Source organism: Heterocephalus glaber, unplaced genomic scaffold (genome assembly GCF_053883595.1).
Source record: "Heterocephalus glaber isolate CG9 unplaced genomic scaffold, H.glaber_assembly_v1.0 deba00001465, whole genome shotgun sequence".
Lineage (NCBI taxonomy): Eukaryota > Metazoa > Chordata > Mammalia > Rodentia > Bathyergidae > Heterocephalus > Heterocephalus glaber.
The window spans coordinates 7,046,637-7,061,949 of NW_028258312.1; the positions used below are offsets into that span (position 1 = coordinate 7,046,637).

Here is a 15,313-nt window from a genome sequence, read left to right on the forward strand (position 1 = left end):
GTTGGATAGCTGCTGGTTGATAATAGTTAACTTTCACTGAGTGTTTACCGTGATCAGCTTTATATACATATCTCCCAGTTCATGCTGGGAGACAAATAGTGTTCATCCTTATTTTATACAAGGAAGAAACTGATTTTTCAGTGCTTTGGGCCAGAAAGCATATAGTGAGTCAGGCAGAAGGGGTCTTTGCTCCTGTGAAGTTAACAGTCTAGTGGTGCTTGAAGCTGTTGAATGATTTGTACATGGTCATGCAGATAAAGGGCAGATCTAAGTTTTGAACTAGGGCATTTAAACCAGCTTGAGGTAAAAACCCCATTTGTTTATGCTATGTTATATCGCTTTCCTATGTTTTTACCCTTACATAAAAGCAGATTACCAGGATAGCAGTATTTTTGAGGGAGAGAGGTGAGTGAAGAAGAGTGCCCTGTAGGAACTTTGTGTCACTTTAGATCACTAATTTTGCAGTTTTGTTAATGCTACTGATGATTTTAAATACTGTTTTTTCTCTTCTTTTCACCCTCATCTCTTCCTTTCTGGAGCTTTCTAAATCTATAAACCTATTTATATTGATATTTAAGATTAGCCAGAAATAAACTTGTTAAGAACTTAGATACTTTTATTGTTATCGAAGTAACTTCCTTGAATTACAATTGCCTGACACCAATATACTTTTTTGATTAACTTTTTGCACATTTATAATTCTGTGTGTTTGCATCTTTTTTACAGTGATATGAATGTTCTTGTGACTAATACAGCGAAACAGTGGAAAGCGTATATTTCCAGTGTCAAAATGCAGTGATTTAACTGTTATGGAGGTGTATCTGTTGAAAGAGTAATTGCTTACTCTGTGTAAAGTGTGTTTTAGGGCAGAGGGAACTTTAAATTCTTAAAATCACTGAATGACATGGACGAATAAAATAATAGTTATTTGGTGTAGAGTTTTCACTACAGAATTTTTTTTTGTACTGGGGATCGAACTCAGGACCTTGCGCTTGCAAGGCAGGTGGCAGCACCACTAAGCTAAATCCCTGGCCAGTACTGAATTCTTATTGGGCAAACAAGACTGTTTAAAAACAAACCAAATAAAAACCAGGTACTTCTTTCAACCTAAGCCACTGCTTACGTAGAGAACATTTTAATGTCAAAAAAGGGACATGATCTCATAATAAAGAGAAACTCTGTAGAATAAATTTATTCTATTTACTACATTGTTCTTTTTTTGCATTTTTGTTGTGGATTGTTGCAAACCTGGTCTATGGAACACATTTAGTAATTGCCCATGGACTTGCACTGTTATGTTGGATTATTGGGCATATTATGTAGATTCCCATTCCACCTTGAATAAACATTCTTTAAATCTCATGATGCTAGTGGTATTCAGTATGAAGTGAGTTGAATTGTCTGAGTTGAAATAGAGACTTGTCAAATGTCTGCCAACCCAAGTAGAACTTTTGGAAGGGAGAGGTGCTGTGCCTAGATATCTTATTCATTGCTGTATAGTATTATTCAGTAAATATTAATGAATGAATGAATAAGTCAGGTATTCAGAATCTGGGTGACTGTGCCACGTCATGAAAAGAAGATTCTTGAATGAGGTACTGCTCATTAAGCCACACAAGAGCCATGTGATGGTGAAAATCTTCCGACTGCTTTTGTTTAGGATTGTTGGTGTTTGGCTTGGAGAAGACAAGACTTAGGGAGCTTTGTCAATTTTTTCCCCGCTATTAGCAGGGTTGGTGCATACAGAAGCACAGATCCCTCACCCACATTGGAAAATGTTCTTAGAAAGTATGCTTCACTACCCCAGATAATGGTTCAGTAGCCTTCATAATTGTACTGGTTCTTATGAATTAGCAAATTGCTATCACTGTTAAAAAATGAGGGGCCAGAGGAAGAACTTGTGAGAGAAATATGAGGAAATGTGATTGAAAGGGTGATTTAGGGGAAAGCTGCCATTTACTTACTTAATTTTTTCCGGATATGATAAAACAGAAAAACTAAACTCTACTGGCTTTGTAAGCTAATTTTGGTTTAATATCATCAGGGTTGCTTTTCTTTTCTTTTTTTTATATAAATAATAAATATTTCTTATTTTAAAACATCCAAATAATGAAGGTAAAGCCAAACTGCCTTGCTTCACCCCTACCCTCCCATCGATTTCCACTCTAGAGATAACCACTATTAACAATTTAAATTGTTTTTTTAAACCTGTGCTGTCTAGTATATTAGGCACTAGCTATGTGCATTTAAATTTAAAGTAGAATTAAGTAAAATTTAAAATTCACTTTTACAGTTTTATTAGTCACATTTCAGAAATCTATATTCACATGTGGTTAGTGGCTACTGACCTGGACTGTGGAGATAAAGAGCATTTCTGTCACTGAAAAAAGTGCTATGTAAAACTTCATAGTTTTTTTCATAGATGGCCTCAAAATGTACGTCATAACTTTCTTGTTAACAATATGGGTTGGAGGTCTTTATTAGTGAGCATATAGTTTTTTCATTCTTTGTAACTGCTGCTTAGTAATTTATAGTATTATACCATATTGTATTTCTCAAGGGATGTTGCCTGTTTTTTTTTTTTTTTTGCTATTAAGAATAATGTTTATAGGTACTTTCTACGCACATTTGGTTATATGTTTCTAGGGTATATTTCTTTTTTTTTTTTTGGTACCGGGGATCGAACTCATGACCTTCCACTTTTGAGGCAGGCGGCAGAACCACTGAGCTAAATCCCTGGCCCTCTAGGGTATATTTCAAGAAGTGGAATTTTAGTGTTGAATAGAGTATGTTTAGAATTTTAGAAAGTTTTTTCTAATAATTAGAGCTGTCTAAAAATAAAATGAGTTCTTCCTTAAAAATATATAGTAAGACTTACTAGAAATAATAATTATGTAACTTCAGAACAGGAAGAAAGTTTTGAGATCATTTGGTCATTGCTCTTCCCTTTTAATGCATATAGAGATAGGGATGGTGAAGTGAATTTGCTTACCTCAAGGCATCATAGTAAATGGCAGACCTTAGTCTGGATCTCAGCTCAGTGTTTACAAGTTTAGAGAGCTTTTCAGAATATTGTTTCAGCGGCCTAAATACTCTCAGGGATTTTATGAAAGGGATTCCTGAATTGTGTGGGGCTTATGCCAGATAACTTCGAAACCACTGAGTATGCAGTTAATTTTATAATCGGGCCTATAGGGTTGAGTGTGGTCTTTAAATATAGAAATTTGAGAAGCAGAGAATGGCTCTTCAAAGGTCAGCTCTGGGAGTAGCATTTTTCTTAGGTAGTTAAACCTGGTACAGTTAGTCTTTGGTTACTGGATTGTTTTGGATCAAATTAGGAAGCTTTTGTCTTTATTTATTTATTTATTTTGGTACCAGGGATCGAACTCCCGTCCATCCTTGTGCTTGCCCAGCAGTCAGCAGGCGGCGAAACTACTGAGCTAAATCCCTGGCCCAGGAAGCTTTTGTTTTTCCTACTTGTTCCTTTTGTAACCTTCAGCAACTCTACCTATTGAAACCATAATTAGATTGTCATATGGCTGAAACATTATGCAACTTTTTTTTTTTTAACCTACTTCCTATTTGAGTAATTTGGTATATTGAAACCTATGTTTAAGTAGTAGAGACTTTGTTTTGTGGTTTATGTTTAAATTATATTGCTCTCTGTCAGCAGACCTGTTTTTTTCCAAAGTAAACTAGGTGGGGATGGGGGTAACCTAAAATCTATCACTACTATTAGAAAACCATCTCACAAGCATTTACCCCTGGTATTGTCAGTAGATATTAAATATTTATTTTTATAGGTTTATAACCATTAGTTGCTTCAGTGGTAAAGGCAGTTTTATGAGAGAATTGTATTTTGAAGGAAAATTTTAAGTACTCAATCTGTTTTTTTTCTAGATAGAAAAACATGAACAGGTGCCTGTGGAAATGAAAGTCAAAGAAGAAAAATGTCTCTTTTTAAAGCTCTAAGTGTAGATTATTAGTGAGCGGGAGGAATTACGTTACATGTACTGTTTATGAATATTTGATTTGAGGTTCCATTTACCACATTACCTGTGGAAGGGATGTCTTTGGAGTTCTAAGGATGGTTTTAATTAATACTGAAATGGAGTGACTTTAGGAAGTCAGATTCAGAGTCCTTTTTTTTTTCTGAAGGATATTAAGTGGGTTTAATTAACTTAAATAATCTACCAAAATGTGAGATTTGTTTACTTCTCATTTTTTTCACTTTTTTATTGGTCACACAGATTGATGAATTCTGTTTTAGTAGATTTGTAGGTATGCATAACATACTTTGATCATTTTCACTCTCCCACCTCATTTTCCATGCCCACCTCCCTAGTTTTACATTTTTTGAAGGGGTTTCAGTGCATATATTTTGCTTATATCGATCCCACTTATTATCCTTATACCTCCTCCCCTCCCTCTTATTCCCTTTCTTTTGTCTAAGAATAGTCTCCTTTCTACTTTATTGTCATCTTTTTTTAGTTTACACACATTAATTAGAGAGAACGTATGATATTTATCTGAGTCTGGCTTATTTCACTCAACATGATGGTTTCCAGATCCATTTATTTTCCTGCAAATGACAAAATTTTGTTCTTCCTTGTGGCTGAATAGTATCCATTATGCATATATGCCACATTTTCTTTGTCTATTTATGTGTTGATCTGACCATGCTTGATCTCATCTGTTTACTTCACATTTAAGAATTTTGTCATTTTTGCCTCCTTATAATGAGTAGTTGTCAAAAGGTAACCTTAAGCCTTGCTTTGTGAACTTGGGATACCTGGTTATATACATGATAGGGAAAGGAAGGGAGGGTAAGTGAAGGCAAATATGAAAGCATTTCACATTAGCATAATAGGTTCTAAAAAAGTGGCGTAATCTTTGGCCATATATCCTATTTTATACTTATCACCTTATTGAATTCCTTTTCTCTTCATTGAATGAAACTTGTCTAGATCCATATGAATTTAATCAATGATGTGTGTATTGTAATAGTCATCTTACTTTTACAAAAGAGAAAATGTTTCCAGAAGACATGCAGAAAAAGGACTAACCAAACAAGGTGCCCCTCAGTTACAATGAGGATGCTTTGCATATTATTTGCTAAGGGATAAATTAGTCCTTGAAGACTATATAGTTCTTTAAACAAATGATCTAGTCTCCCAAAGCCTTATTTTCTCATATAAAATGAGAATGAGTATAAAAATATCCATAAGAGGGATTTAGAGCAATGGCTCCATGAAGAATTTAGATTATCCTTTCCACAGAAAGCCAGTATAAACTGGCAACATTGCTGGAAATGATTTTAGAAATTAACCAAAGGTAGACAAAAAATTGGAAAGCATTTATTCTTAGGAAAACTTTTAGAGCTTCAGGTAAGAATACTGTCGTGGAACTCCATGGCATTTTTGAATGGGGCCTCTACTGTAACCTTCTGTGCCAGCACTTGTGGCAAGAACTATAGTTTGGAAAGCCAGCTTTGCTGCCAAAGGACTCTCAATTTTCGACAGTGAATAAAAATCAACTGAAAGTGGTGAACATGGTAGGAAATATACAAAGCCAAACCACGTATTTGCTAGTCTGAGATTTTGGCAGTAATGGGAAGAGTGAGGCACTAGCCATAAATCAAGTAGGCAGACTGTGGAAATGAGAACAGTAAGGGATAATCTTTCCACTCATCCTGGTTTATTGTAAAAGCTATGCACATTTATATATGAGGGTGGGGGGATGGTGGGGGGCTGTGAGTGTCTAGCAGAAAGTAAGTGTCCATGTAGGCAGATTTAAAAATTGGCTAGGCCAGGAAGTCCCCCTTCCCCAATTTGATGATCTCAATTGGGAGGCTGATGCAGTAGGATCACAAGTTCCAGCCTGATTCTGTAACTTAGCAAGACCCTGTCTGAAAAAATCAAAAGGCCTGGGCATGTAGCACAGTGTAGTACAGTACTGGGTTCAATCCCTAGTACTGTATAAAAAAATTGTCTAATTCATCAGATGTAGTGGGGCATGCCAGTATATGTAGACCGTCTTAGCTTACTTAAGACTTCTGCTTGTTCTAATCTTGTATTGAATCCCTATTATGAATTTAGTTATTGTGTGATTCAGTTTCAGAATTTTTATTTGGTTTGTTTCCACAATTTATACTTTTTATCCATATTTTCTATTTAATGAGCCATCTCTACATCTCTGTTTGGTTCTCATGATTTTCTTTTCTGTTTTTTTTTTCTTTTTTCCTTGTGGTACCGGGGATTGAACCCGTGCATACCAGGCAAGCACTTTACCATTGAGCCTCACTCCCAGTCCTTCTTTAGTTTTTTGTACATGATTTCCTTTATCTCTTTGAGTATAACTTAATTGTTGCTTTATTTTCTATGTCAAGTAAGTCCAATATCTGAGCTTCCTCATAGGGAATTTCTATTAAATTATTTTATTCTTGTAACAGGTCATGGTTTTTTGTTCTTTGCATACATGTCATATAAACATATACATATAAATAATTTTATTACATATATTTTATTTATCTTTTATGTATGCTTTAAATTGGTTACTGTGAATATCACAATGCAGCAATTCTGGAAATTATATTCTTTCCCCTCCCTAGGATTTATTATTGTTTCTCTTGGTTTCTGCTGTTTGCTAGTGACTTCTCTGAACTAATTTTGTAACATCTGGTCCTTGTATGTAGTCACTGAAGTCTTTGTTTAGTTTTGATAATTCAGTAGTGATTTGGTAGATTTCTTTGTGTTGAAACTCAGTTGCCTTTTTCTTGATTAAATATTTTCTTGGTTTCTGTAAACCTGTTCTTAGTTCTAAAGCTTTAATATAGTTGATCATGACACTTTTTGTCAATTTAAGCTGTTTTTGTGAATGAACAGACTTTTGAAATTCCCTCTTCTGTCATTTTTGCTGATGTCATCTAATACTTCTAATATTCTGTTTATCAAGGAAGACATCACAAGAAGTTAGAAAATATTTTAAACTGAACAGTACATGTCAACATTAATGAGATGCAGCTAAAGTGTTGATTAGAAAGAATTTATAACTTCTAGTGCATATATTATAAAGCAGAGGTCTCAAACCATAGACCTAGGCAAACCAAATATGCTGCCAGTCTTTGTAAATAAAGTTTTATTGGCACACAGCCATGCAAAAAAGGGGTGTTCAGGGCTGTATGCCAGTAAAATTTTATTTTATTTTTTGGCTAGAAAGATGGAATTTCTGTCAGGGATACACAGCTACCTTGGTTGCTATGTAGTTTTCTGTGACTTGGGCTGCTTTCTTGGTGAAGGGGTCAGAAAACTAATGAGTCCTTGCACATTCTTTGGAACACAGAGTTCCCTTTCCTCGTTCTTTTGGCCAGAAGTATGGGTTTACTTTTGGGAGTTAAGGTTCCCTCACAGCTGCCACATTGTAGTTCTGCTACTGAGGCAGCATTTAGGATATGAAAGCTAGGAAGAAAAAAGGGAGAGGGAAGAAAACAAAAAGTGAAGACTCTTCTCATATTTTGTGTCTTGCAGAAGTGCATTTTCCTAGTCCTCTGTCCAGAAAGGTGGCCTTTTCTCTGAATTTTGCCTGTTGTGCCTTCTGTACAGTTCTACCAGGGACTACCTTCAATTCCAAACTAGGAGATAAAAGAAAAAACAGACAAATGAACAGACACCTCCAAACCGAGAACACTCATTCCTGTTTTTTTTGTCATTCTTCAGATTTTTGCTCTGCTCTGTAGTCCATCCATTATTAACTTTTTTAGAGTTCTGAGGTAATTGCTTTTAGTATGTTGTCCAGAGATTTCATTTGTAAGAAGTGCAAATGAAAGGCTGTAATAGGCTTACTGCATGTTTGCTGGTATTGGAGGTACATTCATTAGGTGATTTCTATGTATATTCTTCACTTCTCACTGGACCCTTTGGGAGAAAAACCAGTGTTTAGGAAGGGTAGGCAATTGTTTTCCCAAGACTCAAGATTTAAACATAATAGATATTCTAGACTAGATATCTACATCTTCTAATTATACAAAGTTAAGTAATTTCAGCTCATAGTTATGATAGAAATTGTTTATGTCCTACTTACTCCTACTCAGTTTCAGACACTGTTCACAAACTTTACACTTTTAACTTTCACAATGGTCCTGTTAGGTAAAGTGCAAAGATACTATAGAGTTACCCATACAGTGATACCTTGTTTGTCCAATGGCTCCAAGCTCGAAATTTCCACTACTTAAACAGCTATGTTTGAAAAAAATCTGCTCAGTGTTCCTAACTTTGCTCCATAGTCAACTGAAAATCCAACTTGAAAAAACCTGTAGAGCCCAAGAGTGAGTCACGTGTCACTTCTCACCTGGGACACAAAGGGGTGATGCTTCAGTATAAGCAGCTCTCACCCAGACAACATGTAGTGCTTGTGTTACTGCATTAAAACATTCGTCCTTGTGCTTTTCTTTTTGCGTTATTTGTGTCACCAGTGTAACCGTGTTTACAAAAAGTGATACTACCAATAAAGCTAAGAGGAAAACTATGAGAACCACAATACAGTTAAAAAAAGAATTCATTGCAAAATTTATTAAAATTCTGGAAAAATGAATTTATAAGTGTAAATTTTTGGGCCTTAGAACCAATTACTTGTTTTCCATTATTTCTTATGGGAAAAATATGTTCAGTTCTTGAACTTTTCAGTGTTTGAACAGGAATTTGGAATGAGTTCAGTTAAATAACCCAGGTATTACTGTACTCTTCACCCAATTTGCTTTCCTGAATTTTATTATCTTACTTTACTGTGGTACATTTGCCAGAACTATGAAGTGAACATTGGTGTATTATTGTTAATTCAACTCCAATTTTATTTGGATTTTACCAGTTTTTCCTTTAATGTCCTTTTCTCTCCCAGGATCTGATTCAGGATTGCATTAGTTGTCATTTTGCCTTAATCTCCTCTGGACTATGGTAGCTCTTCAGCCTTTTCTTGTTTTTCATAACTGAATATTTTGAGGAATCTTGATCAGATATTTTGTAGAGTGCCCCACATTTGTTGCATATGGTTTTCTCAGAATTAGATTGGGGTTGTGGCTTTCTGGAAAAAGATACCATAGAGGTAAAGTGCTTTTCTTATAATTTGTTTTGTTTCTTCTTAAATCACATATAAAAAGTTCATATAATTTCAAGGTCAAATTAGAAAACTTTAATCTCACTTTCACCCCAGTCTTTTTCCTAGTCTTTTCTCCCTTTCCCTAAAGATAAGCAGTCTTTATTAGTTTTTGGCTTATCCTTCCAGTCTTTTTTTTTTTTTTTTTTAATACAAGCAAATACACAGACACATACATACATGCTAGTATCCCTTTGTTTTCTCCTCTGTCCATGTTCTTAGCTCCTGTTCTTACCTCTTTAATAGTGACTTTTCCATGGCCACTTGTATTCAAGATGATTTTCTGTTTTAAACAATTAATTTTTCTAACTAATAAAAAGCCTTTTCCTGTGCCTTGGAAATGTTTAGCACATATGTGGTTCCTTTATTTACAGATATTTTCCAATTTATCCCTGGATGAACGTTGCCTTTCTGCATCATTGGTTTGCAAGTACTGGCGTGACCTTTGTTTAGATTTCCAGTTTTGGAAGCAGTTGGATCTTAGTAGTCGACAACAGGTATGGAAATACTCAATCTCATTCCCCTTCAAAAATCTCTTCCATGTTGTTATTCAAGGTAGTTCAAATACTAATGTACAATTTTGTGTTTTCTTAACAATTTTTTCAGAAATTCAAGTTAAGGCTAGGTTGGCTTAGTGAACAAGATAATTTTAAGCATAGATTGATAATTTTGGATTGCTTTTTAATATTTCTTATTCCTTATGTCTTCCCCCTTTTTTCATTAACTTTTGAAAATTAGTAAACATTTCCTTTTTTAGGGGGAGGTTGTATTAGTTTAATAGTAGAAAATGATGCCAGCCTTTTATGTAGCACTGCCTTTGTGTCATGTATTGCTCTGAGGGCATTATGCATAGTAATTCGTTTGATGCTCTGAGCAGTGCCATGAAGAGATACTATTTCAGTGTTTCAAGGATGAAGAAATAAAAGTTATTAAAATATGCTCTTCTTAAGCTTTCCTTTTGCAGATTTTCCCATTCTTATTACACAGCTGTTCGATATATTGATATGGCTACATAAATATGGAAAAATATGGAAGTTATAGTGTTTTTTTTATTAGTGTATGTTTTGGCACATGATAATTATGTTTGTTCCAGGGAATTGGTACATGTATATAACACATCTTGATAATTTCTAATTCCTTTGCCTCTCTTTGTGTTCGTCCTCCATCCCCTTTCAGTTCTCAAAAACATCTGCCTTTTTGTTTCATACTATCTCTCCTTGATCTTTCCCTTTTATTTCTTTATATTTTAGGTTTCTCTTATAAGAAAATGTGCAATATTTAACTTTTTGTGTCTGAGTTGTTTTACTTACCATGGTTTCAAATGTCATCCTTTTTTTTTTTTTTCCTCAAATGACGTGGTTTCATTCTTTATGGCCAAATATTACATTGTGTATTTATACCACATTTTCTTTCTTCATGTTGATAGACCTCTGGAACTTATAGTGCTTATTGCAAACAGTTTGTTGGAACTTTTTGGATTTATACTTTAAAACTTGATAATATTTGGCATTAGGAATACATAAAAATATCCAGTAAGAATAGGATTTTATTGGACTGATAAACCTGCTCTAAATTCCTCTTTGGAATATTACTGTGGTATGCTGGTAGATATTTAACAACCAGCTTCCAAAAGAAGGTTCTGATTTTTAATATTTGCCAATTTCTATTGTATAAATAATTTTACTGTAACTAATTTCAGTCTATACATATGATGCCATTGAATTTAGATTTGGAGAGAAGTACACATTGTAGGCTCTTATGAGTTAATATAAGTCAGCTCTAATACACCATTGATAGTTTGTGATGGCCACATTTTGAACAGATGTGCTCCCGAGCACTTATATATGTTGTTCAATTTTTGTTTCCTATCTTGTTGGTAAGGGTACAGAATTAGTTCTTGCTTGAGTTCATTAAATGTGTGTCCAGAGAGAATGAGAAGCTAGTTGTGGCTAATAGAGTGAAAAACATGTGAAGTAACCCATTGGTCCTTTTACTTCATGACTCTTAGATATCTAAACTATTTAATAAGAAATCACACTAAGAATAGCTGTTCTCTGCTGATAGTAAGGTCTGGAGATGAAAAAATTAAAAAACGAAAGGAGAGGTATATCAGACTTCTATTAATCTTTTAGGGTGCTGTTTCATTGATGCTGTTTCCAGCAAGCATAAGCAAACAGTTTCATTTTTGGCTGTTATTCCTACTATTGCTCAACTTTCCATTTTGTTTTTCTTTTTCCATTTTAAATTTCGTGTGAATTTTTCTTCTTTATTATTTTTACCTCAAGGATTTGAATAACATTAACTCTGTTTCCCTTTGAAGTGCGATGATTGGTCAGGGAATATGTAGAGAATGACTTTAAAAAATTCAGATGTCTGTGTGAATATTTTACCAGGTGAATTTTAAGGTTACTTATGTTCTGAATACATTTTTTTGACATGGACATTTCTGTAGAGTTTTTGGTGTTTTGAAATTCAAAATAGTATATTTTCTAGGCTATGAATTACATGTGTTAGTATTCTGATAGTAGTAAAACAATTGAAATTTATGTATGATAAATAGTATTATCTGATATGTATAAAAAGTATTCATACATCATGACTGATATACATTACTTACTGGGTTAAAAGGAGAGAACAATACATTTAAAATCTCAATACAGTTTTGTTTGTGGTAAATTTTTGATAAGCTTGAACATTTAAAGTGTTGTTTCCCCAAAAGGATACATTTTTAGGCTTTTAATGAAAATTAATACATATATTTTTCCTTGGTATTTTCTCACACTGCTTTTGACTCCAAATGTGTAGTTTCTTTTACACTAACAACCAGTTCTACGTCACCTGGGTGTCCAATTCAGTTCCTTTCTGGCCCTGTGTGCCAAGGTTAGCACCTTCCTCACAAGTTAAGGGTCTTACCAGAATGCTCCCACTTTCAATGTCAGTTGCATATCTCTGAAGCCATGTATACCTCTGATCAAAGCGCTATAAATTCAGGAGTTCCTCCTGTGAGGACCTCAGATTCTATAAGTAGCTATACATATTTATTGAACTCAGAAAATTACTTATATTTACTGGATTATTGTAATGGATACAACTCAGGACCAGCCAAATGGAAAAGTGTCATTGGGCAAGGTAGGGGATATGGCACCCTGCTGTCACATGGATGTATTTACCAGAGGCCCTTTGAGTATCCTTGTTGAGTTTTTATAACCTAATTTCCAGTCCTACCTGGAGGACAGCACCCTTTAATCACCTGATTAATCCTTAAGGTAGCCAACCCAGTCCGGAAGCAGTATTTAGGGGCAGCCTCTGAGTCAGCTAATTCCTACCAACTCAGGTGTGGTCCAAGGATTTATTGTAAATAACAAAAGACAGGAATTCCAAGGGTTTTAGAAGCTCTGTCAGAAACTGGAGGACAAAGAGCAAATATATGTATTTTTAACCATACCACAATTCTTGTTATGCTTTAATATTAAGGTTTTTCTTTTCATTATGTTTTCATGCTATTATCTAATGAATATTATAGGGGGAAATTTAATTTAAAATGTGATTTTCTACATTTAGCAACAGTTTAAATTTATTGCCTTTTTTTTCTCATAGGTCACTGATGAATTATTGGAAAAAATTGCATCAAGAAGTCAGAATATAATAGAAATCAACATTTCTGATTGTCGCAGTATGTCTGATACTGGCGTATGTGTTCTAGCATTTAAGTGTCCTGGACTACTTAGGTATACAGCCTACAGGTGTAAACAGCTTTCTGACACCTCTATTATTGCGGTTGCCTCTCACTGCCCTTTACTTCAGAAAGTACATGTAGGCAACCAGGACAAACTTACTGATGAAGGACTCAAACAGGTAAATTTGAACAATGATTTTATTGAGCAATTCAAACTGTTCTTTTGGAGCAGCACTTTAAAAAGTTGTCATATTAAAAATAATGCTTAACAACTAAAGAGAGTCATCTTTTTATGTACCAATGAGTATTCACTTAGGTTCATGAACTAGAGTGTTTTGTAGTATGTGCATCAGCTTCTCTGACCAACCATTTTATATGAGTTTTTTAAAAAAGATTTAATGCAAAAGTTTACATTAAGTAACAATATGCAGTTTGAGAGGTCAGCAGTTTGGGTAGGGCTTTAAAGCTTAATTTTCAATTTTTCCATTATGTTACTTGATGACATACTTATATGCTTTTAAATACTTGAGTATTTCAAGACATAAGATGGAGGTCCAGACTGAAGATCATAAAATCAATTAAAAAGTGGTATTTACCTATATTTGGCCCAATAATTATGTTAAAAACAGGTTTATATATACTTTGTTCTTGATACACCTTCCTTTAGAAATGGCATTTAAAGCTTCTTCACCGAACCAGTGAAGATCCTTAAGATTAACTTTATAAATTAACTGAAAGCTCAGTATTAGGAGAAATTTGGGATCCTATCCTAATTGTGTCCTAATGACTACTGAGTTTGTCAGTTCAATTTATATATTAAGAATATTACCAATTTGTGATGGATCTTATATCATCACAAAGGCAAATTGTCCAGTTATAGTCCTTTATTTTAATAATTTTCCTGGTCTGTTTTTGCTTTCTACAGGATGATTCATGAGCAAAGTGTATTGTGAAGTTCTTAAAATATATTTAAGCAAATTAATCATTTATGAGGAAATATACATTTCATGAATGTAGCATGATTTTGCTTATTTTGATAGAAATTTTCAGTGAATTATATTGTACAGTGAAACGTTTAAAGGTTTATGCATTAAGAACTGGATTAAATGTGTTACATATTTAAATCTTTATACGTCACTAGGTACCAGTTTAGACAGACTTCTGAGAATGTTTCTTGTAATATTTGTGAAAAGGAATAAAAGCATACTTAGAATGTTCTTTAAAGTGTAGGACTTAGGGCTGGTGATTTAGCTCAGTGGTTCCTCTTCCTGCTTCACAAGTGCAAGATCCTAAGTTCAGTCCCTGGTACCAAAAAAAAAAAGAGTAGGACTTGGTGTGTCAGTTAAACATCATAAATTTTACAACTTTGAAACTAATGTAAATCTTCTCTAGAATGTATAATACTTTACAGTTTGTGATTTAGATGTTTACTTCAGATTTTCATGGTTTCAGCTATATGAGAAATAGTATTCTGATAGAAATAGTAAAACAATATCCCATACCCATCTTTATTGTGCCACTATTCACAGTAACTAAGGCCAAGGCCATCGATGACGTAGACCTAACACAGAGCTAACTAGAAAGAATAAGCAAAATGTTTTGTTTTGTTTTGTTTTGTTTTAGTTGTTTTTAAGCTTTTGGCGTTAAAGGAAATCTTTTTCAGAATACTGATTCTTTAACAAATTGTTCTGAGAAATAGGAATATATGTAGAAGATTGAAACTAGACCCCTGTCTCTCACCCATCCTATATTAAAAAAAATGGATCAAAGAACTTAATGGAAGACCTGAAACTTTGAAACTACCAGATGAAAATATAGGGTAAACACTTCAAGTTACAGGTGTAGACAATGATTTCCTAAATAGGACTTCAGTAGTTCAGGAATAATAGCAAAAATTGGCAAATGGGATTGTATCAAAGGAAACAACAATGAAAAGACAGCCTATATAGTGGTAGAAATTTTCTGTCAACTACTTTTCTGACAGGATTAATATCCAGAGTACTATAAAGAACGCAAAAAATTTAACACCAGAAGAACAAGTAATCCATTCAGTAGATGGGCAGATGAACAGAACTTCTCAAAGAGTTACAAATGGCTAAGAATGATATGAAAAAAATCTTCAACCTCTGTAGCCATCATGGAAATACAAATCAAAACATTGAGATTCTATTTCATTTCAGTCAGAATGGCTATCAGAATACAAAAAATAATAAATGCTGCCCAGGATGTAGGGAAAACATAATCTTTATACATTGTTGATGGGAGTGTAAATTAGCATGAACACCGTGGAAATCAGTATAGAGATTCTCCAGATCAAAATAGAACTACCATATGACCCAGCAACACTACTGTGGTGTTTTCTTGAAGTAATGAGAATCAGCGTTTGACAGAGATACCTGCATACTCATTTTTATTGTGCCACTATTCACAATTGCTAAGTTATAGATCAACCTAGGTGCTCATCAATGGATAGATGGTTAAAGATAATGT

The 15,313-nt window shown here is 34.1% G+C and overlaps 1 protein-coding gene across 5 annotated transcripts in view; it reads left to right on the forward strand.

Moving 5' to 3' along the window:
- The window catches only part of Fbxl17 (F-box and leucine rich repeat protein 17), a 489,427-nt gene that overhangs the window by 4,505 nt on the left and 469,609 nt on the right, over nucleotides 1-15,313 (forward strand). For all 5 annotated transcript variants that reach the window (XR_015438886.1, XM_087180688.1, XM_087180687.1 and 2 more), the window contains exons 2-3: nucleotides 9,522-9,644; nucleotides 12,745-13,002. Coding sequence is in view for 4 of the 5 variants with exons in the window: in XM_087180688.1 (XP_087036814.1) it covers nucleotides 9,522-9,644; nucleotides 12,745-13,002 (381 nt within the window). In the remaining variant the exon portion in view is untranslated. The remainder of the gene's footprint in view (nucleotides 1-9,521; nucleotides 9,645-12,744; nucleotides 13,003-15,313) is intronic.